The following is a 25,599-nucleotide window of genomic DNA, read 5'->3' on the forward strand; positions in this document are numbered from 1 at the left end:
CGATACTGGGACGACTTAATAACCAACCGAGCTTTTCAGACATGCGGAGGATAAAATAAAGGATGAGGAGCATAGGACAGAAATGCAGAGTAGCAAATTTCGTGTTCACCTTCTGCTGCGGTCATCTTCCAGATTACTGGTAAGCCCATCTGGTGAAACGAATTGCGTGACTAAAAGCGCTCCGCAGAGTTAGTTTTCTGGACCAGGAACAGCGAAATTCTTCTTTTTGGACGAATCCTTCATTTTCTGTCCGCGAAAACATACTACATTATAAAAATGCGCTTCACCCATAAGTACTCGTGCAAATTAGCTCCGATACGGACTGTAGGAGCAGCGAAATAAGATGTTAAGAGAAAGTTATTTCGTTTATTTTCTTCTTATTTGCACATCTATCATTTGCTTCCGAGCTCGTTAGATCACCTGGAATCAAGTATATTCTCAATCTAAGATGCTCTTGAAGTTGCCTCATATGCCTCGCTATATAGCTGAGAAAGCAACGCCCGCGTCGCTGCCGTTTTCTGAAGTCCACTGACCTCAGCGCGAGACCTGCATAGACCAAAGGTGCAGCTCTGGACATAAGCGCAGGGCTCTTCCTAATTTCTTCACCTCTATTCATCCGTTTTCCCTGTTTTCTATAGCTAGGGTAGCAAATCAGTTGGTGTGCATCTGGATGAATTCCCCACATTTAACTGCCTTCTCTATTTCTCCCTTTCTGTTTTAAACGTATAGAAAAAAAAATCACTTGGGAGTTTATTTCCTTCGCAGTTCTTGCGCATAAGTGAGGCCTCGTTAAATATAGTGAAGTGCGACGGTGGCCCAGCGGTTACTGTCCTTGGCCGCTCACCCGAATGTCGCAGGTTCGATCCCGGCCGCGGCGGTCGTATTTAGACGGAGGCGAAATGTCAGAGATCTGTCTACTTTGCGGTTTCAGCGCGCGTTAAATAACCTCAAGTGGTAGAAATTACCCGGACTCCTCCACTACGTCGTCTCTCATAGCCTTAGTCTCTTTGGGACGTTAAACTCTATAAATCAAACAAATCATGGCGCGAGTGTCACACTGTATAGCGGAAAGTATATTTACGATTCGGATATGCGCAAGTGGGGGACGGCATTTTAAATGATAACGCTGTTTGTGACCATTTATTAAAGCAACCAAACCTCTATCATGCCTGTGCCAGAAAGAATCTAAGCACTTCTAATTTAAGCGCGTAGGCCTTACGGCTGTGCCCGAGGCGCTGACTATTGAATGAGTCCATGTAAACAAAGAACGCTTGTCGAGAATCAGGCTAAACTTGGCTAAACGTAATGCACATCACGAAGTGCATCTGATAGAACATTTCAAAGGCGTCTGTATAATACTCTCGAAATTAGACTACACTCGAAAGCATTTTAATATAACAATATTTGAAGTTTAACGCTCCAAAACCATGATATGATTATGAGGGACGCCGTAGTGGAGGGCTCCGGAAATTTCAACTACCTGGGGTTCTCTAACGTGCACCTAAAGCTAAGTACACGAGCCTCAAGCATTTTCGCCTCCATCGAAAACGCAGCCGCCGCGGCCGGGATTCGATCCCGCGACCTTCGGGTCAGCAGTCGAGCGCCATAACCTCTAGACCACTGTGGCGGGGCTCGAAAGCCTTTTAAATAGCAAGATTAAGTTCAGGAAGGTAAACGTAACCATAGTAAGAATTCCGTTTAAAACATAACGTGTTATCTTTTGCTGCCTTAAGCTCTCTTCCCGGAGCACATTACATATAGTATAACAACAATAGCTTGCCTCGAGGCCATGTTTCGGATCTGTTAGCTTGTTGTAGCCATTTTTTTTTTAATTGCAGTTCTCTTCTTTGCCCAACCAATGCTTTTCGTCCGCCTAAATCAAATTTGTGATGCCTGCATCACTTGGCAATTTAGGGTATTCTTTTAAGTGCTTCAACTTACGCGAGGACAATATTTATTTACACGTACAAAGTACAGCGTATATGGTCACCCTGGCAAGAAAGCTGTACGAATACAACTTAATGAGGACAAGGGGCCACAACCCGGCAACAGCAGCAGTGAGCACAACATGTAACAACGAGAGCCATGAAGTGCTGGTTCACTTAGTACATCAGACACAGCGAATACTTGTGCGCACTTACGTGAACCTAAATTATCATGAATATATCTACATACATGTATACGTTACGCTCGCGTATATTCAAGCACGTGACCATGAAGACCGAGGCTTACATAATCAACAGCGCTAGGCAATGCTAGGAAGGTAGGTCGTTGTTCAAGAGGTGTTCATCCTCCCATTCCCGGTCTCCAATGCTGACAGTAATGACGTTGTAACAACGCAGCCGTCCCTTCATGCTTTCGTTATAGATGTGGTTCTTCGTTGTTTTGGGTATTGCGCCTCAGCGGAGATTTAGATCTGCATTTGATCATGTTTACCGTTATTTCGAAAAGCAGGAAGTGGCGAATGTATATCATTAGCGTCATTAGGTTGCATTAGCCAAGATCCCGTTTACCTCGGGACCTTGTTAGCTTCTTAGATGAAACACAAAAGCTGCTTGCCTCTGAGTGAGCGAGTGTGTGGGGCTTTCTTTTTTTTTTCATTAGGATGGAACCATGTGGCAAACCCAAGCTTGTTGGTAAACATTGCCGCACAGGAAAAAAAAAAAAAACGCCCGAGCCAGAGCGCGTTAACGTCCCAAGCTCATGCACGCGTGATAAGCATGCGCGTATCTAAAAGCCACGGCGTAGTCGGTCTTCAATTAAGCACGTTCGATAGAAACTTCTGTAACTCATATCCGCGTGGCGGCGTGACGTAAAGCAAACTGTTTGAAAGATGTGGGAGTAATTGCGCTGAACTCCGCAGACAAAAATGATCAACAGCGATGTCAATATGCACTTTCGGATGAAGCGGCCCTCTTCGTGCTCCCTCATTTCCTTCTTTTTTATCGCCAGTGCCCTTGACCCTGTGTCGGGTAGCAAACCAACGCGTGTCGGGTTGACTTTTTTTATTTTCCTATTCCTCGTCCCTCTATTCTCTCTCTTCACTTATAAAGACTGGAGAGTTTTGTTTACACCTACTCTGGTGTCACGCTTGTTTGCATTAAATGAAAGGCCGCGTCGGTAGCGCATCACGACCTTCTCGATCACGACGCTCATGAGTATGCGGCGCTGCGGTTAATCACAGCGGCGGAAATTTTCAGCGATGATATTTTTCGAGTGAAAAAAAAAAACGATCCACTGGGATGGTGCCAGCCGCTTTTCGACGGGTGCCTGCGGCTTACCGGTTTCGTTGCTGCTGGTTTGATTTCATTTCGAACGGCTAACGCCGAAACAGGCTATGTTTTTAAATGCGAAGCATTATTTAGCGAACCAAATGCACTTTGACCGTTTCTTTCTTTCTTTCTTTCTTTCTTTCTTTCTTTCTTTCTTTCTTTCTTTCTTTCTTTCTTTCTTTCTTTCTTTCTTTCTTTCTTTCTTTCTTTCTTTCTTTCTTTCTTTCTTTCTTTCTATCTATCTATCTATCTATCTATCTATCTATCTATCTATCTATCTATCTATCTATCTATCTATCTATCTATCTATCTATCTATCTATCTATCTATCTATCTATCTATCCACCCACGTCTGGGCGCTCTCGTGGTCGTCTCTAGCTTTGAATATACCAAAATTGGCGCAGGAGGACACGAGTGTGTGACGAACGCGATAACACTGGTCATGACATGAATAACGCGACTTGCCTGTCGCGTACGTTGTGAAACCCTTTCCACGAGTCACGTGTTGCACATACCTGCAAAACATGTCCCGTGTTATTCGGGTATGCGCCATAGGGGGCTCACAGTCTATATCGATTAACCCCGGGACAGCGAGAATAGACTTTTGAAATCTCAACGCGACAGCTTTAAGGAACGTGTGTTGCAGAAATTCCGGTGCCGGAATCGTCGACGTTGCCAGTGAGCGTAAAATCCCGATGGACGCGAAGAATAACAATCACAGTTTGAGCCGGAATCGAACCCCGGGACAGTCAAATATTCATCCACAGAGCCACGTTAGTGCTTTAAACTGCTTATTAAAGAGGGGCCATACAGGCGTCATGTTGGGGCAACGCCACTGGTGGTGGCAGTATTCACAACCCGCCTTTAGAACAATTTAATAAACACAGACCACGCTATGTATAGTGTCAAGCGTTGCTCGTATCAGCCGACGGCCGCTGCTTATGATATGCCCATCATCGCAATGTATAGCATGCACTTCGTTTCCAAGAAAGTGACGCTCTTGCTGTAACGTGAGTGACGATGTTACGTCAGACCATCAGGTATACCTTTTACACGCCAGTGTAGTCAACGTGCCTGACAAGCCCACGATATGCGCACAACTACTCAATTTACACAAAGACGTCGATCCACCTCGTAACGCATGGCTCCAAGGCAAAAAATCCGGAATAGGCGGCTGACTGCTTCGCATGAAATCGATTCCCACAATGCGTGGGATCTGCCGAATTTTTCTATTTACTGAGGTACTGATGGTATCCACGACACCACGTTTCTGGCAAAAGTTGTTATTATAAATGTATAATTTAAGCCCCACAGTTAGGCTTGCTGGCAAGTCTATGTGGTTCATTACTACTCATTAGATGCGTGGGCCGCTGTCGAAGTTTCGCTGCCATTGATAAGCACCGCACTGACTTTTCGTCAACTGAGCTCTAGTATACTACAACCGAGAGCGCAGTCACCTTATGGTGTCCGCATGGTGATGAAAACGTTACCAAAGAACAACCGCGTGCTTACATTTGGCTTGTTATTATGGCGCTGAAGAAAGCCAGATTTTAAACTTCATCAAAGGTTTCTTTTTCTGCGTATACGGTGTGTGTTACAGACGGCCTTATCCTCTAAGCGTAAAGCGGTAGAAGCCAACTTTCTGGAGACGTTGAAAACAAAGTAAGCGCGTTGGCCTTTCATCGATTTCGCCGTGGTGTGCTTGTGGGTAGACTGCAGGCAGAATAAGCGTTCTGGCTCCGTGATGCATCAGCAAGTTTAACTGGACACGGGTGTTGAGCTGCGTTGAAGAAACGTCGTTAGGGGCGGCTCAAAGCTGTAGGGAACTTACGCACCACATCAGATCGAGCACCGCCCGTGCTGAAAGAAAATCCACAACTGGTCTCCACCGAGAGAAGTAGCATTGATAAAGACGGCGTATTGGAAGGAGCGTGTGCGGATTCAAAGGGGAGGGGTGTGTCTCAATGTCCTGAACCCTCTTTTTGAAGTCTGCGTGCGCAGCGCCAGCGTACGGCACGTGACAAGCTGGTGAAGCATATTTCTTTTCACCTGGTCGTTACTGTGTTGTTGGAACGCTCGCTGGGACGCTAATTAATTTATTCTTAGTATTACTAAATGTAAGTACCCGCGAAATCGTCAGCGTCAATTACCATCTCGAAGTCAGACCACCCCCCGTATGAAAAAATCTGGATCCGCGTCTGTTTAAGAGTTCTGCTCTCAAGTAACGTAAGTAGTCGGTGCGTCGCATGGAGCGATGACAGCCAAAGTGGCATACTCATGTGTAAAGTCAGCAGACGTCGTTGTTGGGATGGACCGGGCTTCAAGTTAGGTGAAGGAGAAGTATGCGCATGATGAGCACAGAGTGGAGCGTCTTCTGCCGCGCTTTATTTCACAAGGAAGCCGAAAGTCCTCGCGCCACGTGTTCATCTCCGCCGCACTTCTTTTCTGCATGCGCCGACTTTGTCGGTGTTCTTATGAACGCCGCTTGTCTTTGAAATACGCAGGGTAGTCAGGGGCCGCGTAGACGCGGGAGGCAGGGCGGGGCAGTGTCTCAGCATGCAGTTCATTTACAAGCTGTGCACCTTCTATTACCTATCGTAAATGTACATGTATCCTTCTTTTTTAAGAGCGAGAGTGCTTAATGATAGAAGGGGCATGGAGGTCATCCTTAACTACATTCTGCTATATAGCCAAGTAGTCTGCACGCTGAGGGTCTAGCTGATATACTCAAGGCTGGAGTTAACTGCGTATAAGATTGATTCTTCTGTGCTCTCTGTGAACCGGTTTGACATACACAGTTCTCGTTTCAGTCCTCGCAGTATGCGGCGTATTATCACCATTTTGACATGCATGCAGGCATGGAGAATTTCTATATACTACATGCCATTTCGAATGCTTTTTGTAGCAAAATTTTTTCCTTCTATGTGCACCGCTTACCCCTGAAAGACAACTTGCAGCTTATATTTATATTTCTTGTGCGCCATCGTGAAAGCCAGCGTAAAGGAATTCGTTACTACATGGAATAGCCAAAACATGGAAATGCCGAAAACCCTGAAGCCAAGCGGAATACATACATAAAGCGCGACTTTTCATACCGAAAAAAAATTGCGAGTTTAATTCAATTTTGAGAACGCCCGGAGTATACCACGAAGCCCGCTTCATCCGCCTGCACCTGCCGATAAACCGGACCCCGTTTGACCAGGAACGTTTATCGATTTTCACGTTCATAAAGAAAGCTGCTCCACTCTATACATCTAAGCGCCCAAGCAATTGTATTTTCACATATTCAGGGCCCTAATAACAAGCCAGATGTACTGCTCTCTCTCTACTCTCTCTCTCTCTCTCTCTCTCTCTCTATATATATATATATATATATATATATATATATATATATATATATATATATATATTGTGTGTCTGTGTGTGTGTGTGTGTGTGTGTGTGTGTGTGTGTGTGTGTGTGTGTGTGTGTGTGTGTGTGTGTGTGTGTGTGTGTGTGTGTGTGTGTGTGTGTGTGTGTGTGTGTGTGTGTGTGTGCTATAATATGCGGCCCGGAGGATCGAGCGCTCTCCGCGCGGAGATCGCCCAACGTGCGGGCAGCGCGGCGTTTGCGAAAACGACGACTGCCGGAGGCTTAACGATCAAACTTATCGCGCCCCGCCAACACCGCTGTGTTTGGTCGATGAAATATTCCAACGCACGGGCCGGATACGGGCAAAGCGTGGCGGCCGTTCCTCACCTCCTCGTCCGTCCTTGGTCCCTTTACCGGTGACGGGCAGATAATTAAACACACTGAGTAGAACCGCAAACACACGGTCATCCTCGCGCGGCGCCGCCAAATTTGTGAACTATCATCATTGGGAGAAGAAGAAAAAAATATAGTGGAGTCGCCCGATAGTGCGGGAACCGCCGGCGGCGTTGGACGCTCAGCGAGGAAGCAGTGGGCTGCTCATTAAGAATACGGCCATAGAGGGGTTCGTCTCGAGCTGCTTGAATGAGCCGACGAGTGGACCGACGGCCGCCTATTGATTGTCAATTACGCGGCTGCGCGATGGCTGTCTTTGATTTGTGCGCTTACTACTGCTCGCCGGTGCGAACCTGGCTGGTTTTCTTTCGTGCGAGCGTGCGCACGTGTGGTTGGAAGACAGGTGGCGAAATGCAATATGAAACAGCGATCTTGTGAATACACTTTGGTATATCGTATATACGTATACTCAACATGATGATTGCCAATATCCCTGAGAAATGCCAGATATTTATTTATTAATCTATTATTAGTTCATTTTGCTTAGTTAGTTAGTTAGTTAGTTAGTTAGTTAGTTAGTTAGTTAGTTAGTTAGTTAGTTAGTTAGTTAGTTAGTTAGTTAGTTAGTTAGTTAGTTAGTTAGTTAGTTAGTTAGTTAGTTAGTTAGTTAGTTAGTTAGTTAGTTAGTTAGTTAGTTAGTTAGTTAGTTAGTTATACCTCAAGGCAACGTCGTTGGGAACGTCAGACCGATATAAAGACGCAGATCACGAAGTGAAAGAGCTCGTTGGGGTTCTTAGTAATGGTAGAAGCCATGCATATGAAGAAACAGGGCAAACACACGGGACAAAAAAGAGATACTGGACTTGGCGCTGGTCTGTCTTTCTTATCTCGTGTGTTTATGCTATTTGTTGATATGCCAACTAGCTCAAGTTCAAACCCTTGTTAAGGTACAAGCCATCCTGATTAAGGTGGAAGAAATTCATAGACGACGAGGATCGGGCCTTGTGAACATTTACCATAATTTTAGAGCGAGCACCAAGGTCGACTGTTTTGCTATGATAACCGGTCACATGAAAGCGAGAATAAAACTGGACGCACGTTTGTTTTTAACGCCTTTGCATTTATCTTGCATTGAGTGTAACAAAGTAAATTTTCATTGCGCCAGCCATCATTAATAGTGTCTTCCACGGCAAAATGTGAATGTGAAAGGTCAGGAAGATTCGCGGTTGATTGATCTTAATAGTCAGCAGAATATAAAAGCTCTCTTAAGAGGTTGGAACTTCACAATCAAGTAATGGGAACTATCGGTATTGTGAAACGTAATAATTTTCAAACTCCTCGCTATTGTATGGGCTCTCCACAAGCCTGTCGAGTTACTTCACAACGTTGGCGGTAAAGTTATGCAACACAAATTGCCCTTAGTACTCGAACGTCTGAGCGTTAGTTTCTTTCTTTTTTTTTCGCAGCATTTAGGTTATGTCGGAGAGCGAAGGATTGGCAGAGCGGGATGAACTTTTGGATTCACCCCTGAGCCCCAGGGGTGGCACACGCTTTTTATAACAAAGTACTTTCACAGATGTGCATAAGGCCTGATATTTTTTTAACACGAAAGTATTTTATGCCGGGGTCCACCACGGCTCCACTGGCGCATTTCCGGCACGGATATGACATTGTAAAATATAAAGACTAACATATGGCAAAGAAAAAACTAGAAGAAAAAGTTCCGTCACCGGGAGTCGAACTTACGACCCCTCGATCCCCAGCGCGCAGGGCGAAACGACTCCGCCACAGACGGCACGTACTTCATCATAGAAACGGCGTGCAATTTATATACACCATTTGCCGGTGGCGGTACTCAGAGAATGGTGTTTTCGTTATCAGCGTGTTTTCGTTATCACTAGCGAGATGGCGCGAAGGGCTCGAAGGGCGTAGAATGGCGCAATTTAAAGGTCGTCACCCCACGCGTTGAGATGAGCGTGCGCCTCTACAGGGCGTGGTCGCTCGTGCACGCGCGCTTATCTTGTACGTCTTGCGCTCTCACCGCAAGTTTGCGTTGCGAAGGTTGCGAAGAAGGTCACTTCGCTCACTGCGGCGGCCGCTTTGGGAAAGGAGTGCGCTGCTCACAAACAAATAAGTTACAACTTTGACAGTTCGCTCTCATCCTGTGTATACTTGTGCGTTCGTTTCGTGCGTCCTCCTTTGTATTTGACCAGCGCACTTTAACTATCGAGCTGTGACAGGTGTTAGTTCGCGCTCATCCTGTGTATGTTCGTTCCGTGCGTCCTTTCTGCTTGAGCAGCGCGTTGCAAGTTTCGAGCTGCTTGCCGTTCTTCGCGTGACATTACAACTTGTTGCTATAGCATTCATTCCTTCGCCCTAGGGGCGAAACAACGCACAACAAACGCTCAACTACTTATGTGAAGAGACGTTCTACTTTCGTGTTACACCAATTCCTATGACAGAGGGATCAGCCATGTTTTTTTTTCTGTCTCTGTCTCTCTTTTTCGTTGAGAGTAAATGAATACAAGTGACAACCAACGTCAAGCGCTTGTTTCACGCTTGACCCCGTTGTGTGCAGATTTGTGCGAGACCATGGTGTGCGGTCGGGGCCGCCAGTGCGAGCTGAACGATGCCGGCGAGGCAAGCTGCGTGTGCCAGAAATCGTGCAAGAAGAGGCGCAAGCCCGTGTGCGGCTCGGACGGCAACTACTACATCAACCACTGCGAGCTGCACAGGGCCGCCTGCCTCGCGGGAAAGCCGATTGCCATCGACCATCGCGGAAACTGCAATAGTGAGCGGCATTTCTGCTTTCTCCGCGGCATCGTCCTTTACTGGACGGAGGTCCATGACGCACGGTACACGCTATAGCGCGCAGAGCTAAGGTCACACAACCGTTCTGCTCCGTTATACGTGAGTGGATGTGGAGGGATTAGGCGTAAAAGAGAACCTCGGCTGCTCCATCTCTCTGTTTTGCAGAATAAATAAATAAATAAATAAATAAATAAATAAATAAATAAATAAATAAATAAATAAATAAATAAATAAATAAATATGAAGACAGAAAAAATAAACAAGGCAATAAGGAGTTCACTGAAGGGAGTTCACTTTTGACTGGAAAGTTCATAAGTCTTGGCACACCCCCATGGTAGCATGCTGTCATTGGTTACACATGCTTTGTCTGAAGCACCTATATAAGTTATGTAACGAAAGCTAATTATTAGGCATATAGAGTCAACATTCTTTTTTTACCCATCGTGCCTGTTTATTATTTGTCATCGCCAAGAGGGACATACTGATTTATGCTAATGTGATTTTTCGCCGCTATGTGGATTGTTCTCGGTGTTCTTGTTTATGTAGTTTCTTTCACATAATCACTCGTAAATAACTCCAGTTGCGCAGAAATCGGTCGTTCGGAATGAGCACTTCAGCGATCATTCTTACTCTGCGAGGCAAGAAAAATGTAGGAGTCCTAAACAACATTTTCGAACCATGCCTGTGGCACATGCAACCGATAAAACTCATTTATCGGGGTTGTATGGAAACCAAACTAGTGATAATCAAACACGCATCAGTATGGAACAAGTTTCAGCTGAACGTACAAGAAAGCACAGGCCCATGTATTGATTGCGGCAGTGACTGCGTTGATCGCTTCACAGATGCCATAGTGTTGTAGTTTTATTAAAAGTGTGCCACAGTGTCGAGAGTCATTATTTTGATATAGTCTTCACAAATGCTATATGTTAATTTCCCTGCTTTAATGCTCTCCTCAATTATTTCTTTTTTCCCCGGGAGCGCATATTCTGTAGACCGGCCGTTTCTAAAGTTACGCTGGAAACCAGAAATGATGTTCTGGTTCGAAAAAAAAATTCTATGCAATAATAGAAAAATTTGTATTTTCCAATAATTGATAAATATTTTCCAATAATAGAAAATGTTTGTCAATAGGATCTACAATTATCCGTTGAGGGTGCTGCATCTAAGCGAGCATTTTAAAATGTGCGTAGTTAATTATCATTATTTAATTGCCCAAACTTACAGTAAAAGAAATGCTCACATCCTTTATCAGGTGAGTTAACAATAATAAGTGGCTCGCATTCTCGTAATAGACACGTGTACCTTTTAAGCCTTGGCACTAATTAGGTGAAACACTCGGTATGTACGACGGAGAGACCAAAATGATTGAGGACGCCTTTCCCAGCCTCTACAATCAAAATAGCATCTGCATGAGAATCGTATATTAATCTGGAGTTATTGCATCTTAGATAACTTGCAGCGTAAAAAGATCTAAAAAACGAACATTATGTGGCGTGCGAATACGGCAATACTTGGCCTCGTTCTGATGGTTTGGTTTATTGATTAAGGTACAAGAAGCGTTGACAACAATATGTCGATGGCCTCTTCATGACCTTATATTGTTCTACAAATAAAAAGTTTACACTACGTGACATTAATATTTGCACCAACCATGCAATACCTATACCATAAGCGCAGTAGTCCTTAGCACAAAGTAGAAAAACACACAGGGCACAAAAAAAAATGAAAGAAGGTCCGTAGTAGTAGGACTACAAGGCAGGAGATATCGATGCGCGTGAATGTGGTAATGCTTAGATTTTAAAATATATATTAATTAACTTTCAAATGTATTTTACGAATGAATGTCTTAAAACATCTTTTCAAATTATATAAATGGCCACTCTGCATACGTAAGACCGCAATGGCAGGTTAATAGCGAAAGAACGTAAGTAGTGGAAGAGATGTGAGATCTACGACGCCGCTGGCAATTCGTTATTTTTCCGACTAAGCGCGCCAAGACAGAGAATCTACGCATTTTATTAAGTTTATAAAGAAGCACCGATAAAATAGATGCTTCCATACTTCATTTTTCACTGTATGACACTCCCTTTCCAATTCTACAGTAATCACTGTAATTGTCATTCGAACATTGCCTGCGCTTTGAACCCCCTGAATGAAAGAAAATATTAACGACAGTGTTGCACTGCACGTTGACATTGTTACAATAGGGCGTCCATCACAATTTGACGGAAAACATTTTGATTACTAAAATCAATCGCCAAATCATTTTTCACGCTGTCACCTAATCCTGATATTTTGTTTCTTTTTTTTCTTTCGTTGTTGTTGCTGCTCAAACTCGTATTGCGAGAAAAAAAAACACTCAGTAAGTTGCATAAACTGAGGCTACTGAGCATAAACATATTCTATCGAATCACACAGTGAATAAAAAAAGTCACAGTTTCGCCGCAAGGGCGAAGCAATGAATGCGATAGCAAGGAACTAATGCTATACGAAGTGAGGCTCGCCAATGGATACTCTCAGTTTGAACAGCGCTTCTGTTGCAAAGGCGGCCGAAGCAGCGAAGGAAACTAGCGTGCTTCAAGTGTCGAGCTGTGACACTTGATAGTTCGCGCTCATCTTCTGTTTGTTCGTTTGGCGGCGTCCCTGAGCTCGAGTGACATTCGTACGCGCCGTAACATGAGCGCGGACATCACGGTGAAAGCGTGAAACATTCCTGTACCCCTCGCCACGAGAAAACCGCGCGAGCAGACAGCGGAAGGGCAAGCTTCTCCCATGCGCAAATATAAGAAGAAGCGAGCGAGCGAGCCGACGACGACTTTGAAATGCGCCCGTCGGGCTCCTAGCGCCACCTCGCTGGTAATGAAGGAACGCTTATTATCGCCTGCTGTCTCTGAGTCCGTCCAGCGCTAAATATGTGTGTATATAACGCTCGCCGTTAGCTACGTGGAGGATCTGCGTTTCGTGGCGTAGTGGATAGCGCCGCTCGCTGCGGAGCAAGTGGTCCCTGGTTCGATTCCGCGCTTCAGAAGCATTTTTCTGAGTTATTTTTCTTTGGGGCCTTTATGTTTATATACATACTTATATATATACGGTGCATGACGGCGGCGACGGCGACGGCAAAATCCAACCGAGACTGTCCATATAATTGCTGTCGCAATAAAAATTATAATAACTAGAAATTCGCAACCATTTATATTATAGCAGGAACTGCAGCAACGCTCAGTACAAGCTCAGTATGTGTACGCTTAATGTTAGGTTACGGTTTAAAAGCGAATGTATTCGTTTTGCGCCGCGCCGAGAAAAAACAAGGTTAAAATTTACGACGCTATTGAGCACAGTAGACGCAACGTGATAGATTCTTTATTGGCTCAAAAAAAGCTACGAAAACAAAATTTAAAGAAACTGCACGAGTCTGCCCTATTTGAGTAGCGCAGCACTTCACCGGGGCTGTTCAAGGGTGAATATTGCGCATTCCATCACAGATAATCACTTCGCGTCAGGAAAGCAGCAAAGGCGAATCGCTACCTGGGCCGAGTAGGTCACTCACCTTGGGGAACGGAGGAAGCACTTTCTCTCACTGATTCATGCATTTAAACGTTTATCTCTCATTTCCTATCTCGTATTATTATTTTTTTTTGCGAGAATTTCTCCGATAAAAATGAAACGAAAACTTCTACATACAGGAGTTACTATACATTAACTCCGGTCACTGCGCCAACAGCAGTGGTGTTCAGCCCCCTCCATGTTAGATAACTGACTGGTTCAGTTACGTGCTGTGATAAACGTAAATGTTCCTCCGACAATTATTTGAAAGAACTATCCGCCGTCAGTTTCTACGATGGAGTGCACTTATGACAGTCCAGGCAGCATGGAAATTATTGGTAGCGCACGGATGTGCATCAGCTTCGTTCATCTGGTTTCAAAAGTACTTCTTCATTCAGTATTAACGCGATAGCGTTAAAGAGCTCGTTCCGCAGAAATTCCGGCGTCGGCGTCGTTGGTTGTGAGCGAGAAATCATCATCTTGTCCGTGACCGAGAAATCAAGAAAGGGGCAAATAAAATAAATAATGAAGAACTTCGGTTCTGAGTGAGAATCTAACCCATGGCGTCTGCGTAGTAAGCAGGTGTTCTACCAGAGCGCATAGGTCGGCAAAAATTGTGGAGCTCACTCAGACTCACTCATGAAAGATATTTTGGGCTATGGGCTCACTCGGACTCAGACTCATCAAAACTTTCCTCAACCGGACTCACTCTGACTCAGACTCACTAAAATTTTTCTGAACCGGACTCACTCTGACTCAAACTCACCAAAATATTACTCACCCGGACTCACTCAGACTCACGGCTCGATCTGAGTCTGAGTAAGTCGACTCATGAGTGAGTTTGCCGACCTATGCCACAGAGGCACGCTATTTCATGAAACTGCTTCGGAAAAAAAGAACACTACATGAATGTCATCTAATGGAAGGAGTCTCCTTAACGCATGTAATATTGCGTAGCAAAAGCGGGAAATCGCGCCAGGCGTCAAAACATCTAAATTGCGCAACGAGTGGGGGTTTTAAAGGAATCCTGACACAAAAATTTTCGCCCCGCGTTTTTTTGCTGCAATGTGTTGCTGGGGGCCTGTTAGTCATAACACGGCACATCGTTTGCTGCAGCGCGCGACAGATAATTAATTACAAGCTCCTCATTACCGACACAGCCCCAGTTTCGGTTTGACAGAGCTCCAAAAACGACAAGCCGCCGGGTGCAACTATCACCACCTAGCGACTGAAACGCTCGGTCACGTGAGCACACAGAACAGTGACGCATTTCCGCGCGGTCTGTCGTCGTCGGGCTCATCGTCGTCTGATGGCGACGATTTTCTTGCGGCGGGGATGGAAGAAATTTTCGACGTGGCGAATCACTTCAGGTTTGACCCGCTGGCGAGGAGCGATTCGTCGGGAAGCGCGTCAAGACAGAAATGGCGGCTACGACGTCATCATAACTTGTACCGGCTGCAACGGTTACGTAGGGGAAGTAGGGGGGGGGGGGTCACCTCGGGTCACCTCCGAGGATGTCAATGCACTAGGTGCGGCCTATAATGCTGGATCGCGCTCGCAAACTTCAAAATTCATATAAAATACCTTCCAAGCTTTATTCGCTGTCGATATTTTGCAGATGGTACACGCACGTACATGGGAATCGATCCAGCAGGCTATCTCGGCCGCGAAATTTTGTGTCAGTACCCCTTTAAGGCCCCACCCATTACAAAGCGCCCAGACATATTTAATCATCATCAGCGGCAAAAGCATCAACAAAGTGAGCAGCTGAGGAGGTTCGCGTGTTGCCTTAGGGACGCGTAGTGTAGTGGGCCTTTCGCTGATTCGCAAAAGGAAGAATTATGGCGTAGTGGGCACTTCGCAACTGTGCTTGCAGTAGGTATTCTAGAATAGTTTGAAACGGCCGGTGGTACGCGCACAGTCGTTCGTTTCTATACGGCACGGTTGAGGCATGCACCGAGAACCCAAGCTAGGCTAGCAATTGAGAAGGCTATACGCACGAGGCCCAGCTATCGCGTTCTACACTTGAAGGTGAAAAACAAAACAGGAAATTTGCTAACGGATTAATCTTTGGTTAGTTATATAAGAAACAATTCGCAATGCGCATGCACATGTGCAGAGACTAATTACCTCGCTCGGCTTTGAAAACTACGAGAGTTGGGAAACTTATATTGCTAAAGCGCGTGGTAATTAACGGGGAGAGTTTGAAGCCACAGACAAGGTGATTAGGCAAATTCATGTATAACCATCAATCGCAGGGTAGCTTAACGCCTGCGACGCTGGAGTTCCCTTTAGTAATGTTATATATATATATATATATATATATATATATATATATATATATATATATATATATATATATATATATATTTAAAGGATAACTTATGTTCATGAATGTCGGCAAATCTTTCGCCACCGACTTTTTCGTAAAGGGAAAATAAGTACATTCCGTCAGAAAGACAACATTCCTTAACGTGCGCGGATCATCAGTTGAATGTAAAAAAAAAAAGAAAGCAATGAGAAACCTGCACGGCAAGTAAAGCACCATCTGCTGCAGAAATCTGGGCTTTCAAATGCCAACCACCGGCTTTATTCAGCCCACGTACGCATTCAGCGCACGAACCCGCCAGCGCCAGCTGCCCGCCAATAGGTGCACCCTCCAATGCATCACGTTTGTTCTGTTGCCGGTCAGGTGGCGCCAGCATCCAACGTTGCAGGCGTCTGATTGTCGGACGGCCGGTGCGATGTGTCGAGCGTCTGCCAGCGTTAACATTTCAAATAATTATTCTTTCTACAGTTTTCTTTCAAATGTTTTACCATCATTTCCGTAGGCTACATGTTTTTAAATGCAAACAACAAACGCCTTAGATAGAGCTGTCAAATAGAAGTGTAGGCGTGTTTGTAGGAAATGACCGGTTGTTCACAAACTTGCGGCGGTTATGCTTCTTTCTGGTCATGAATAAAAGTAACGTAAACATTGAAAAAAAAATAATAAATTACCGGTTTTTTTATATGCTGATCTTTACAAGAATCCTCACAACAATTTAATTGTGGTCACACCAGCGACCGCTGGTTTCAGTTCTCATGCTCCTTAGTACGCCTGCGGGTCCAGCACGGATATTGAGCCTGATGTGTATTTACCCGGATGTAATGGAAATGCCTTCTTGTCTTTGTTTCTTATATTCTTATATTTAAACACTCTTTCCTTTGCCGCCTTCCCACATCCTCGCGCATTGCGGCAAGCCGGTAACTAAACTATAATTTGAAGAACCGCCTGGTCGTTTTTTTTTTTCTTTTCTTTCTTGCGTTGCAATGGAGCGCTCTGCATTTATTAGATTAAAAGTTCTTGTGGAGGCGCAAACATAAAAACAAATGAGTAATTAAAGTTACACGAAGAATAGATACTGATAACAGGGGGAGAACTGTGACATAGATGCACTCGCCGGTAGAGACTATGCCGAGCAGCGCTGCCTGGAATATGACCTACATGCTTATACGTTCTCATTCCTGCATCTATCTGGCTCTCTCTCTCTTTATATATATATATATATATATATATATATATGTGTGTGTGTGTGTGTGTGTGTGTGTGTGTGTGTGTGTGTGTGTGTGTGTGTGTGTGTGTGTGTGTGTGTGTGTGTGTGTGTGTGTGTGTGTGTGTGTGTGTGTGTGTGTGTGTAACATGGTCGCATAATTACAGACATTGTTACAGTATTGTGCCAGTCGTATGTTTGCCTGCTTGCTTTGTTAACCTGCCATTTACGACTTGAGAATACCGCTTAAGCGGCGCTGCGACCCATTTTTATTCGTGCTGAGATTTCCTATTTAAAATTATGTGCGCTTCTTTACACGTGTCTTCAAACGTAACGGTGATCACCGGCTAGAATACATTGCTCCTGCCCCATTTTCTTTGACAATTCCACTCTAAGAAAAAAAAGGTACGTGTTATTCTCTTGGGTGAGTACCCACTTGCCACGTATATGACTCTCTTTAAAGAGACAAGAGAACTCTCTTTGAATATCACTGTACTATCTTGGGGCCGAAAAGAGAGTCATATACGTGGCAAGTGGGGAATCAGAAAAAAGAGTCAACGGACTCTCTTTTTTTTTCTTAGAGTGTATAGGCTCACGCTATCGGTATAATAACGCGGGCAACTTCTTCTCGACGTTTTCAAACAGGGGTCGAGCACGAGAGCTCTACGGAGAAAACCAACGCCAGCCAGCAGGGCCCGGAGAGCAAGGTAGATAGGACGGAGGTGCCTTCTTCGTGGACGAATATGCCATCACGCGAGGCAAAGGTGGCCACAACCACGGAGTCTGAGGATTCAACGCAGCAGGACTGCACTCAGCAGGAGTACGACTTCATGAAAGAGAACCTGCTGCTCTACAACAACGCCAAGATGACAGATAACAAGAAGACAGGTGAGGGGGCCCATAGAGCACGCGATCTCATTATACTTACAGTGTCGTTGCTCTCTCCTCTGCGCGTGAAAATGCAGCCTGAAAACATGGCTAGGATTAATATTATTATATATTATTATTATTATTATTATTATTATTATTATTATTATTATTATTATTATTATTATTATTATTATTATTATTATTATTATTATTATTATTATTATCTGTTTAACGTGTCCAGGGACAACCGTAAGGAATTTTTGCTGGCGCACGCAAAAAAATTACCCGATGATAAACTAAAAAATAGGGACGGTCTACAGGAGAAAATACGAATAAAGAAGAGGGAAAATGTAAAAACGAACTAAGGGTAATGTAAAACAAAGTAAGTAAAAACAAAGTAGTTAACACAGTATGAAAACGACGTGCTTACAGTCTTGCGAGTGAAGTTCGTGACTGTGGTCATGGCAGTTTAATGGAGAGGTTATTGCTTTTACGGCATTCAGAAATAGAAAACAAATCTGACGGCAGCGTGCGAAAGCCGTTAAAAGTATAAATTTCCTGAAATATATTGATGCCGTCAGCATAAAAAGGAATAATTCCGATTAGCGGGAAAAAACTTTGTCAATAAAAATTAAAGAGGAATGGTCCTAAAATTGTTGCTCGAGATACCCCACTAGTAGACTTGCACAAAGAAGACGTTCGTCTATTTACGATAAGATAGCACGATCTGCCAACAAGATAGCTGTGGAGGAAGTGGACAGCTAAAGAGACAACGTCAAAGTTCATAGGTTTAACCATGAGTGGTTGACCATGTCAAATGACTTGCTAACGTCACAGTAAAGGGTGTCAACCTGCCCTCTCTGATGCAGAGGCGTGGAATGTGTGTCATGAAACTAGAAATATTTGTGATAGTTGAGCGGCCAGTGCAAGATCTATGTTGAATCAAATTGGTTAAATTTTTCACACCAAAAAAAAAAAGAAACGTTGTTACGATCCAGCTCAAAAATATTTCGTGCGGCAGAGGGAAGAGAACTCGGTCGATACTTCGAGGCATCAGTTTTACAGCCAGACTTAAATACAGGGAAAACACAAGCAGTTTTCCACATGCAAGGGAATGTGGAAGCATTCGGACATTCATTAAATGTCGTTATTAGTACTGGGACAAATATTCTGGCATAAGCTTTTAGTATGGCTGAGGGGGGTGCCATCTGGGCCACATGATAACGATGGCTTCAAGTGTATACGAGTTGTACGTAACGCGTTACGCGTTACAAGTAATTTATTACATGTAATCAATTACGTTTTCCTGCAATTTTGTGATATAATCGACTACTTTTTTCGAAACTGTAACGTTCTGAGTTATTCAATTACATTTTCGTGTAAATCATTACCGGTAATCAATTACTTTTTTTTTTCCAAAATCAAGTTGTAGCCAGTCTTCTACGGCAGTCCTCGTCCCGAAAAATATGCGAACGCTCTGTAGGGGCCCCCCCATCTTGTCAGACGGGAGGTCCCTAGAGAGCCTATTGTTTCACCATTTTCTTGGCCTTACCCTCAACGCCTTGCCTGAGCGCCAGCAGCAGCGAAGCGTGACTCTTCATAGAGGACATGGACACTAGCATCGAAGCACTGTACAACTACGAGCTGGTGCGCAAGGTGTTCTATAATACCGCGCTTCCCTCCAGCGCATGCATTGAGAGAGTGTTTAGTGTAGCAGCTGACCGCTTAATGAGGACACGTGTACGAATCAGCGACGACAGCTTTGAAAAAAGTCACAGTTTCGCCGCAAGGCCGAAGCAATGAATGCGATAGCAAGAAACTAATGCTATATGAAGTGACGCTCGCCAATGGATACTCTCAGTTTGAACAGCGCTCCTGTTGCAAAGGCGGCCGAAGCAGCGAAGGAAACTAGCGTGCTTCAAGTGTCGAGCTGTGACACTTGATAGTTCGCGATCATCTTCTGTTTGTTCGTTTAGCGGCGTCCCTTGAGCTCGAGTTGGCTTTCGTACGCTCCGTAACATTAGCGCGTCCCTCTTCCCCTCATCCCTCTTCCCCTCAGCACAAGAAAACCGCGCGAGCAGACAGAGGAAGGGCAAGGTTCTCCCTGCGCAAGTATAAGAAGAAGCGAGCGAGCTCGCCGACGACTTTTAAATGCGCCTGTCGCGCTCCTGACGCCATCTCGCTGGTAATGAAGAAACGCTTATAAGCGCAGCCGTCTCTGAGTCCGTCCAGCGGTAAAGGATGTGTATATAACGCTCGCCGTTAGCTACGTGGAGGATCTGCGTTTCGTGGCGTAGTGGCTAGCGCCACTCGCTGCGGAGCAAGAGGTCCCTGGTTCGATTCCGCGCTTCGGAAGCATTTTTCTGAATTATTTTTCTTTGGGGCTTATATATATATATATATATATATATATATATATATATATATATATACACATATATACATATTCATATACGGTGCATGGCGACGGCAAAATCCAGCCGAGACTGTCCATATAATTGCTATCGCAATAAAACAACTCCTGTTGAAGTTAACAACGTGTAGCATTATATCACAGAAGCCAAAGTAAGCCTGCAGCCTTTTCTCTACCATGCAAGCCACAGTAGTTCGTTGTAGTTTCAGTAAACTTGTGTTATTGTGTTACGACAATAAAATTGTGAAGTAAAGTAACGAAAAAGTAATCTATTACATTTTAAAGTAAGTGTAATTGTAATCGGTGACTTACTTTCTGTAACGTGTCCAAGTAATATATATATATATATATATATATATATATATATATATATATATATATATATATATATAATTCAAAAGAAAGTTCTGAAGGTCCGGTGCACATGTAGTTGAAGAAATGAAGGAGCACACTTACGAAAATTGCATATTTTTACTCATTTACGTTTCGGCCGTTCTGACGAAGGCCGCGCCACGGCCGAAACGTAAATGAGTAAAATATGCAATTTTCGTAAGTGTGCTCCTTCATTTCTTCAACTATATATATATATATATACTGTTCAAATTAAAAGCATTATATATTCTTGTGCAATATATCTATGCCTTCTACACCTTTAGAACCATAGAAAAGGCACCGAGTTGAGGCACGGATCTTTGCCAAATAAATTGAATGTACAGTCAGATCTTTAAAGTATTATTATACAGTTTTGAGCTGTTTCTGTATAGTTCTCATTGTCGAGCGCAAACAGTGTGACCACCACGAGTTATTTTTCCTGATAAACAAATGTGCTGCGTTTCTCATTCCTGCAGTGGCTTTGCGCAAGGATCGCACTTGCGTGTGTGTCCTCGTTTCATGATTTGGTTGTACGATCTCGTCTCGTGCAGGCAACGAGTACCTGGTGAGCATCATGTTCTCACACTACGACCACAACCACAACGGGCTGCTGGAGGCCGAGGAGCTGTGGAAGGCCGGCGAAGAAGACCGGCTGGGCCAGCTATCCACTGTGTGCATACTGGCCGACATGCTGCTCTTCGACGACGCCAACCACGACGGCCGCCTCAACATCAACGAGTTCTATCTTGCCTTTAGTAAGTTATACAGTAAGTGCGCCCCCGCTCGCTCTTCCCTCTCCGCTTGCCGCGATCGTTATTGCATGCTCCTGGAGCCTTTGTCTTTCCTACTGCGCATGCGCATGCTGCGCGACGGACGTTTAGTTTTTCACGGAGACGTCACATCCTTCGCTTGTCCCCGTTCGCTAAGCTAAATATAGATGCCCGAGCGAACGCCACATTCAGTCTTGGCGATTTGATGTTCCGGTTGCACTTCGCCGACAGAGATCGGGTCGAGTGCGTGCCCTTATTGGGAAGCCCGAGGCGAAGTTAGCGAAAGGGCGCTGTCAAGGAGGATGTAATGGCATCTCTGTAACAGCAGTTGACAGTAGCCTAGGGCGAAGCATTCTTGTTGAGGCAGCCCACGTAGGGCAGATCGTTAAACTAGTTGGTCTGGCGTTCGATGGAAGTGCGGAATAACACACAACTAACAACTGTATATTAATCACCTTTCCCCGTATATATATATATATATATATATATATATATATATATATATATATATATATATATATATATATATATATATATATATATATATGGGGAAGGTAATTTTTATAAGGTAGGTCGTGGTGCACATGGCTACGAAAGTAGGCGCTAAGCCACCGCGGCAGGTTAATAAGAAAACTTTGCCACGACATAACGGTAATTACGGAAGTCGACCTTCCTGTAGTCCTAATGAGTTATGCGCAAACTTGCAGACGCCCCTCTCTCGCAAAATAGCATTCACTTTGATCACAAAGATGCCTTGAGGATAACTTCTGCACTAAAAGTGTAGACCTCCTCTCCTGAAGTAGCACATGGGACCCACCTGCGTAACGCGATTAACTAAAAGTGCTTGATCATCGGCCAGTTCTCCCGTCGCATCAGAAACAGTACAAAGGCCAGGCTGGTCGCTTAATTAATAACCATCTCAAAGAACATACAAACGATAAAAGAACGCGCGTGATGGCTGGGTCACGCATCATTGTAAAAGTTGTTGTAGAAAGCCGTCCTCTAATTCGTTCACCATTGTTACTTAGGGCCGCCAGAAGCTTACACCGCTAAATTGCTGAAGCCGATATGACTTTAAGACAAGCTGTCTCTTCTGCGATCTTCAGAGATAAAGAGGTTGAATTTATTAAAGGCGCTGCAATCATGCATGTATCTTGTTGTCGCTGAACTGCACAAATCGCTGTGTTGAGGCATAAAACGTTATTGGAAGCTATCCGTCTGTCTTGCGTATACCTGTGTGCCTTGCAGTAACGAATGTCTTGCGTATAACTTCTCGCTCACGCACTTGTGCTTAACGAACCTTTTTTCTTAGTGCCGAGGCTCGCGGTCAAAAAGTCAGAACAAGCAGTATCAAATTGCCTGAACTGCATGCCGTATCGCCCTCGAGGAAGCGTATAGAGACATCCGAACAGCATGCTTTGCTATTAGTATTACAATTAATCGTAGTTTGCACACTGCTATACATTTTCTCTCTTGCGCGCTCTTCGTTGCCAGGCGTCTCGGTTGTGTCGCTGGATAAGTCTCTCGAGGTAAACCACGTGACTGCTCGTGTGGGCGACAACGTTGAGATCAAGTGTGACGTCACCGGGACTCCTCCGCCTCCAATCGTATGGCGACGCAACAACATGGACCTCTCTTCGCTAAGTGAAGACGAGATCAAGGCAAGATCGTTTGTACTTTCATGTTGCCAGAGACCGCAGTTCGGGCTGCGTACTTGTTGAATTTTTCACTGGTCTCCGATTTACCTAGTCTTCCTCTAAACTGCTGGTGACACAAACCGGGGCCACGCGCTGAGCAGCATCGCACTCTACCGCTGTGTTGTTATGCAGAGTGCGAATTAACAAAATAAAAGAAAAGCTAGCGTAAATGTCATTTTTTGCAGACCCAGCAGTAAGTCTAGAAAAAGTGCAACATTTTTCTCGGTGGTGTTTAGAGTTTCGAAATATGAGACGTTCCTGACTTGAGATAACGAAAAGCACTAACCACGGCCGCCTTTTTGCAACGATGCCTGTGGCTGCACATCATACAAGCCCAGAAGTTGAATGTGCCAAGACCAATGATCATCGCACCTGCAACTCAAACAGTTTGAGGGCACTTGCTTTCACCTATGTCTCTGCATACAATTCCTAACGCGATCAGTATATGAACAAATAGCACTGCGACGTCGACAGACTGGTCCTACGCTTTCTGCTGATCACTTTTTGATCTGACCATCGGAAGTTTCTTTTGCTATCTTTTTTTTCCCTCCAGTAAAGGGTGATTTGCCTTACTCGTCGTTTCGAAAGGTGAAGTTAACTTTACGCGTAGATGTATGGTTGTCGATGCCATTATTATTATTATTATTATTATTATTATTATTATTATTATTATTATTATTATTATTATTATTATTATTATTATTATTATTATTATTATTATTATTAACAAGACAGCAAAAAAATGTCGCTATGGAGAGCTCAGAGACACTACATCATGACGCGCGTTGAGCTGACATTCAGCGTTGAATAGCCTCATAAAAAGTAAAAGACGGACACCGACCACGAAAAAGAATACGAAAAAAGACGTTTCGGCTCCCCTGACGGGAGTATTGTTTACAATGTAGATTGTAGATAGTGAATAAGGCTCCCGCCAGGGGAGTCGAAACTACCTTTTCGTATTCTTTTTCGTGGTCGGGGATCCCTCTTTTACTTTTTATGATGTCACTTCCCGACCAGACGGGCTTCCGTCAAAATCTGGACTTCAACATTGAATAACGTGCATTATTTGGTCTTGCTCAAGTTTCGCATTGATCAAATGAAACATAAAAAAATAATACCCGACATCGCCAAAGAAACGTTGGACTGTGCCTACAGCTACCTAACCTCACTGTAACCAGCATTCTTCATTTCCGTCTGCAGGTGTTCGTTGATGGCTCCCTATACCTCACCAACGTTCAACTGGTCCACTCTGGAAACTACACATGCCACGCCCAAAGAAATCATGACGTCATCCAAACGCATATTTTACACGTTCAAAGTAAGCCCATCACACCATTACTTGCGAGCATGCGCCGCCACTCAGGCTTTTTAATGTTGTTGCCGGTATTAGAGTTTAACAAGCAGACCGTCCTGCGCCAAGTCAAATAGAAGACGCTAAATGAATTTACAAGCGTATATATTGTTCATGAAGCGTTCTTAAGAGTGATAATAACGTGAAAAAAAAAAAAAAAACTTTCTTGCACCGTGGGAAATCACGGCAAGACATTCTGTGTTGTTGTCGGTATTAGAGTTTAACAAGCAGACCGTCCTGTGCCAAGTCAAATAGAAGACGCTAAATGAATTTGCAAGCGTATATATTGCCCCGCCACGGTGGTCTAGTGGTTATGGCGCTCGGCTGCTGACCCGAAGGTCGCGGGATCGAATCCCGGCCGCGGCGGCTGCATTTTCGATTGAGGCGAAAATGTTTGAGGCCCGTGTACTTAGATTTAGGTGCACGTTAAAGAACCCCAGGTGGTCCAAATTTCCGGAGCCCTCCACTACGGCGTCTCTCATAATCATATCGTGGTTTTGGGACGTTAAACCCCAGATATTATTATCACAAGCGTATATATTGTTCATGAAGAGTTCTTAAGAGTGATAATAATGTGAAAAAAAAACTTTCTTGCACCGTGGGAAATCACGGCAAGACATTCTGTGTGTTTTTGTCCGATTTTTATAAATGCATATAACCGCATTAGGGTGGGATAACGCGGCATGCAGCGTCACTCTCGCACAACCACCAGTGAACCACCAGTGAACCACTAGTTGCAAACGAACTGGCGACAAAATTCATTGAATATCCGCGCTGCCAACGAAAGACTAGCCTCCCGCGGGCTTTGAGATCTCGCAAGCCTTGCTAACGCAGAAGATATCGCGATGCTGGCTGATGCAGAACGAAGAACGTAGTGATTTAGCAGTGCTTGTTTCCTTGTTTTTCACCGGTGACACAAGACTAACAAACACGCCCTGCCATTCGCAGCAATGCCCGAGGTTCGGGTGATTCCAAAGCTTCAGTCGCGAGCACCAGGTGAGCTGGCCGAGATGGAGTGTCACGTGACGGGAGTACCCACGCCGCGGGTCACATGGCTGAAAAACGACGAAGGCCTTCGAGTCGCCACTGACAAGTATACCATCATAGGTGAGTCTCACGTTCCACACGTGCATCGAAGAGGAAAGTTCAGCTTTGGTAAGCTTGAATTTACCTAATCGAACACATTTACACGAGCACATTTAGCTCAGCGGCTGTCGGCG

At 44.4% G+C, this 25,599-nt stretch overlaps 1 protein-coding gene across 2 annotated transcripts in view; it reads left to right on the forward strand.

Moving 5' to 3' along the window:
* LOC119397534 (follistatin-related protein 5) overlaps positions 1–25,599 on the forward strand; it is a 387,880-nt gene that overhangs the window by 334,877 nt on the left and 27,404 nt on the right. The window contains exons 4-9 of one of the 2 annotated variants that reach the window (XM_037664959.2): positions 9,595–9,807; positions 17,552–17,794; positions 21,113–21,328; positions 22,826–22,992; positions 24,229–24,346; positions 25,328–25,486. In XM_037664959.2, the coding sequence (XP_037520887.1) occupies positions 9,595–9,807; positions 17,552–17,794; positions 21,113–21,328; positions 22,826–22,992; positions 24,229–24,346; positions 25,328–25,486 (1,116 nt within the window). The remainder of the gene's footprint in view (positions 1–9,594; positions 9,808–17,551; positions 17,795–21,112; positions 21,329–22,825; positions 22,993–24,228; positions 24,347–25,327; positions 25,487–25,599) is intronic. The other variant, XM_037664967.2, reaches the window with a different exon arrangement.

The sequence above is a fragment of the Rhipicephalus sanguineus genome, chromosome 1 (assembly GCF_013339695.2).
Source record: "Rhipicephalus sanguineus isolate Rsan-2018 chromosome 1, BIME_Rsan_1.4, whole genome shotgun sequence".
NCBI classification, from domain to species: domain Eukaryota; kingdom Metazoa; phylum Arthropoda; class Arachnida; order Ixodida; family Ixodidae; genus Rhipicephalus; species Rhipicephalus sanguineus.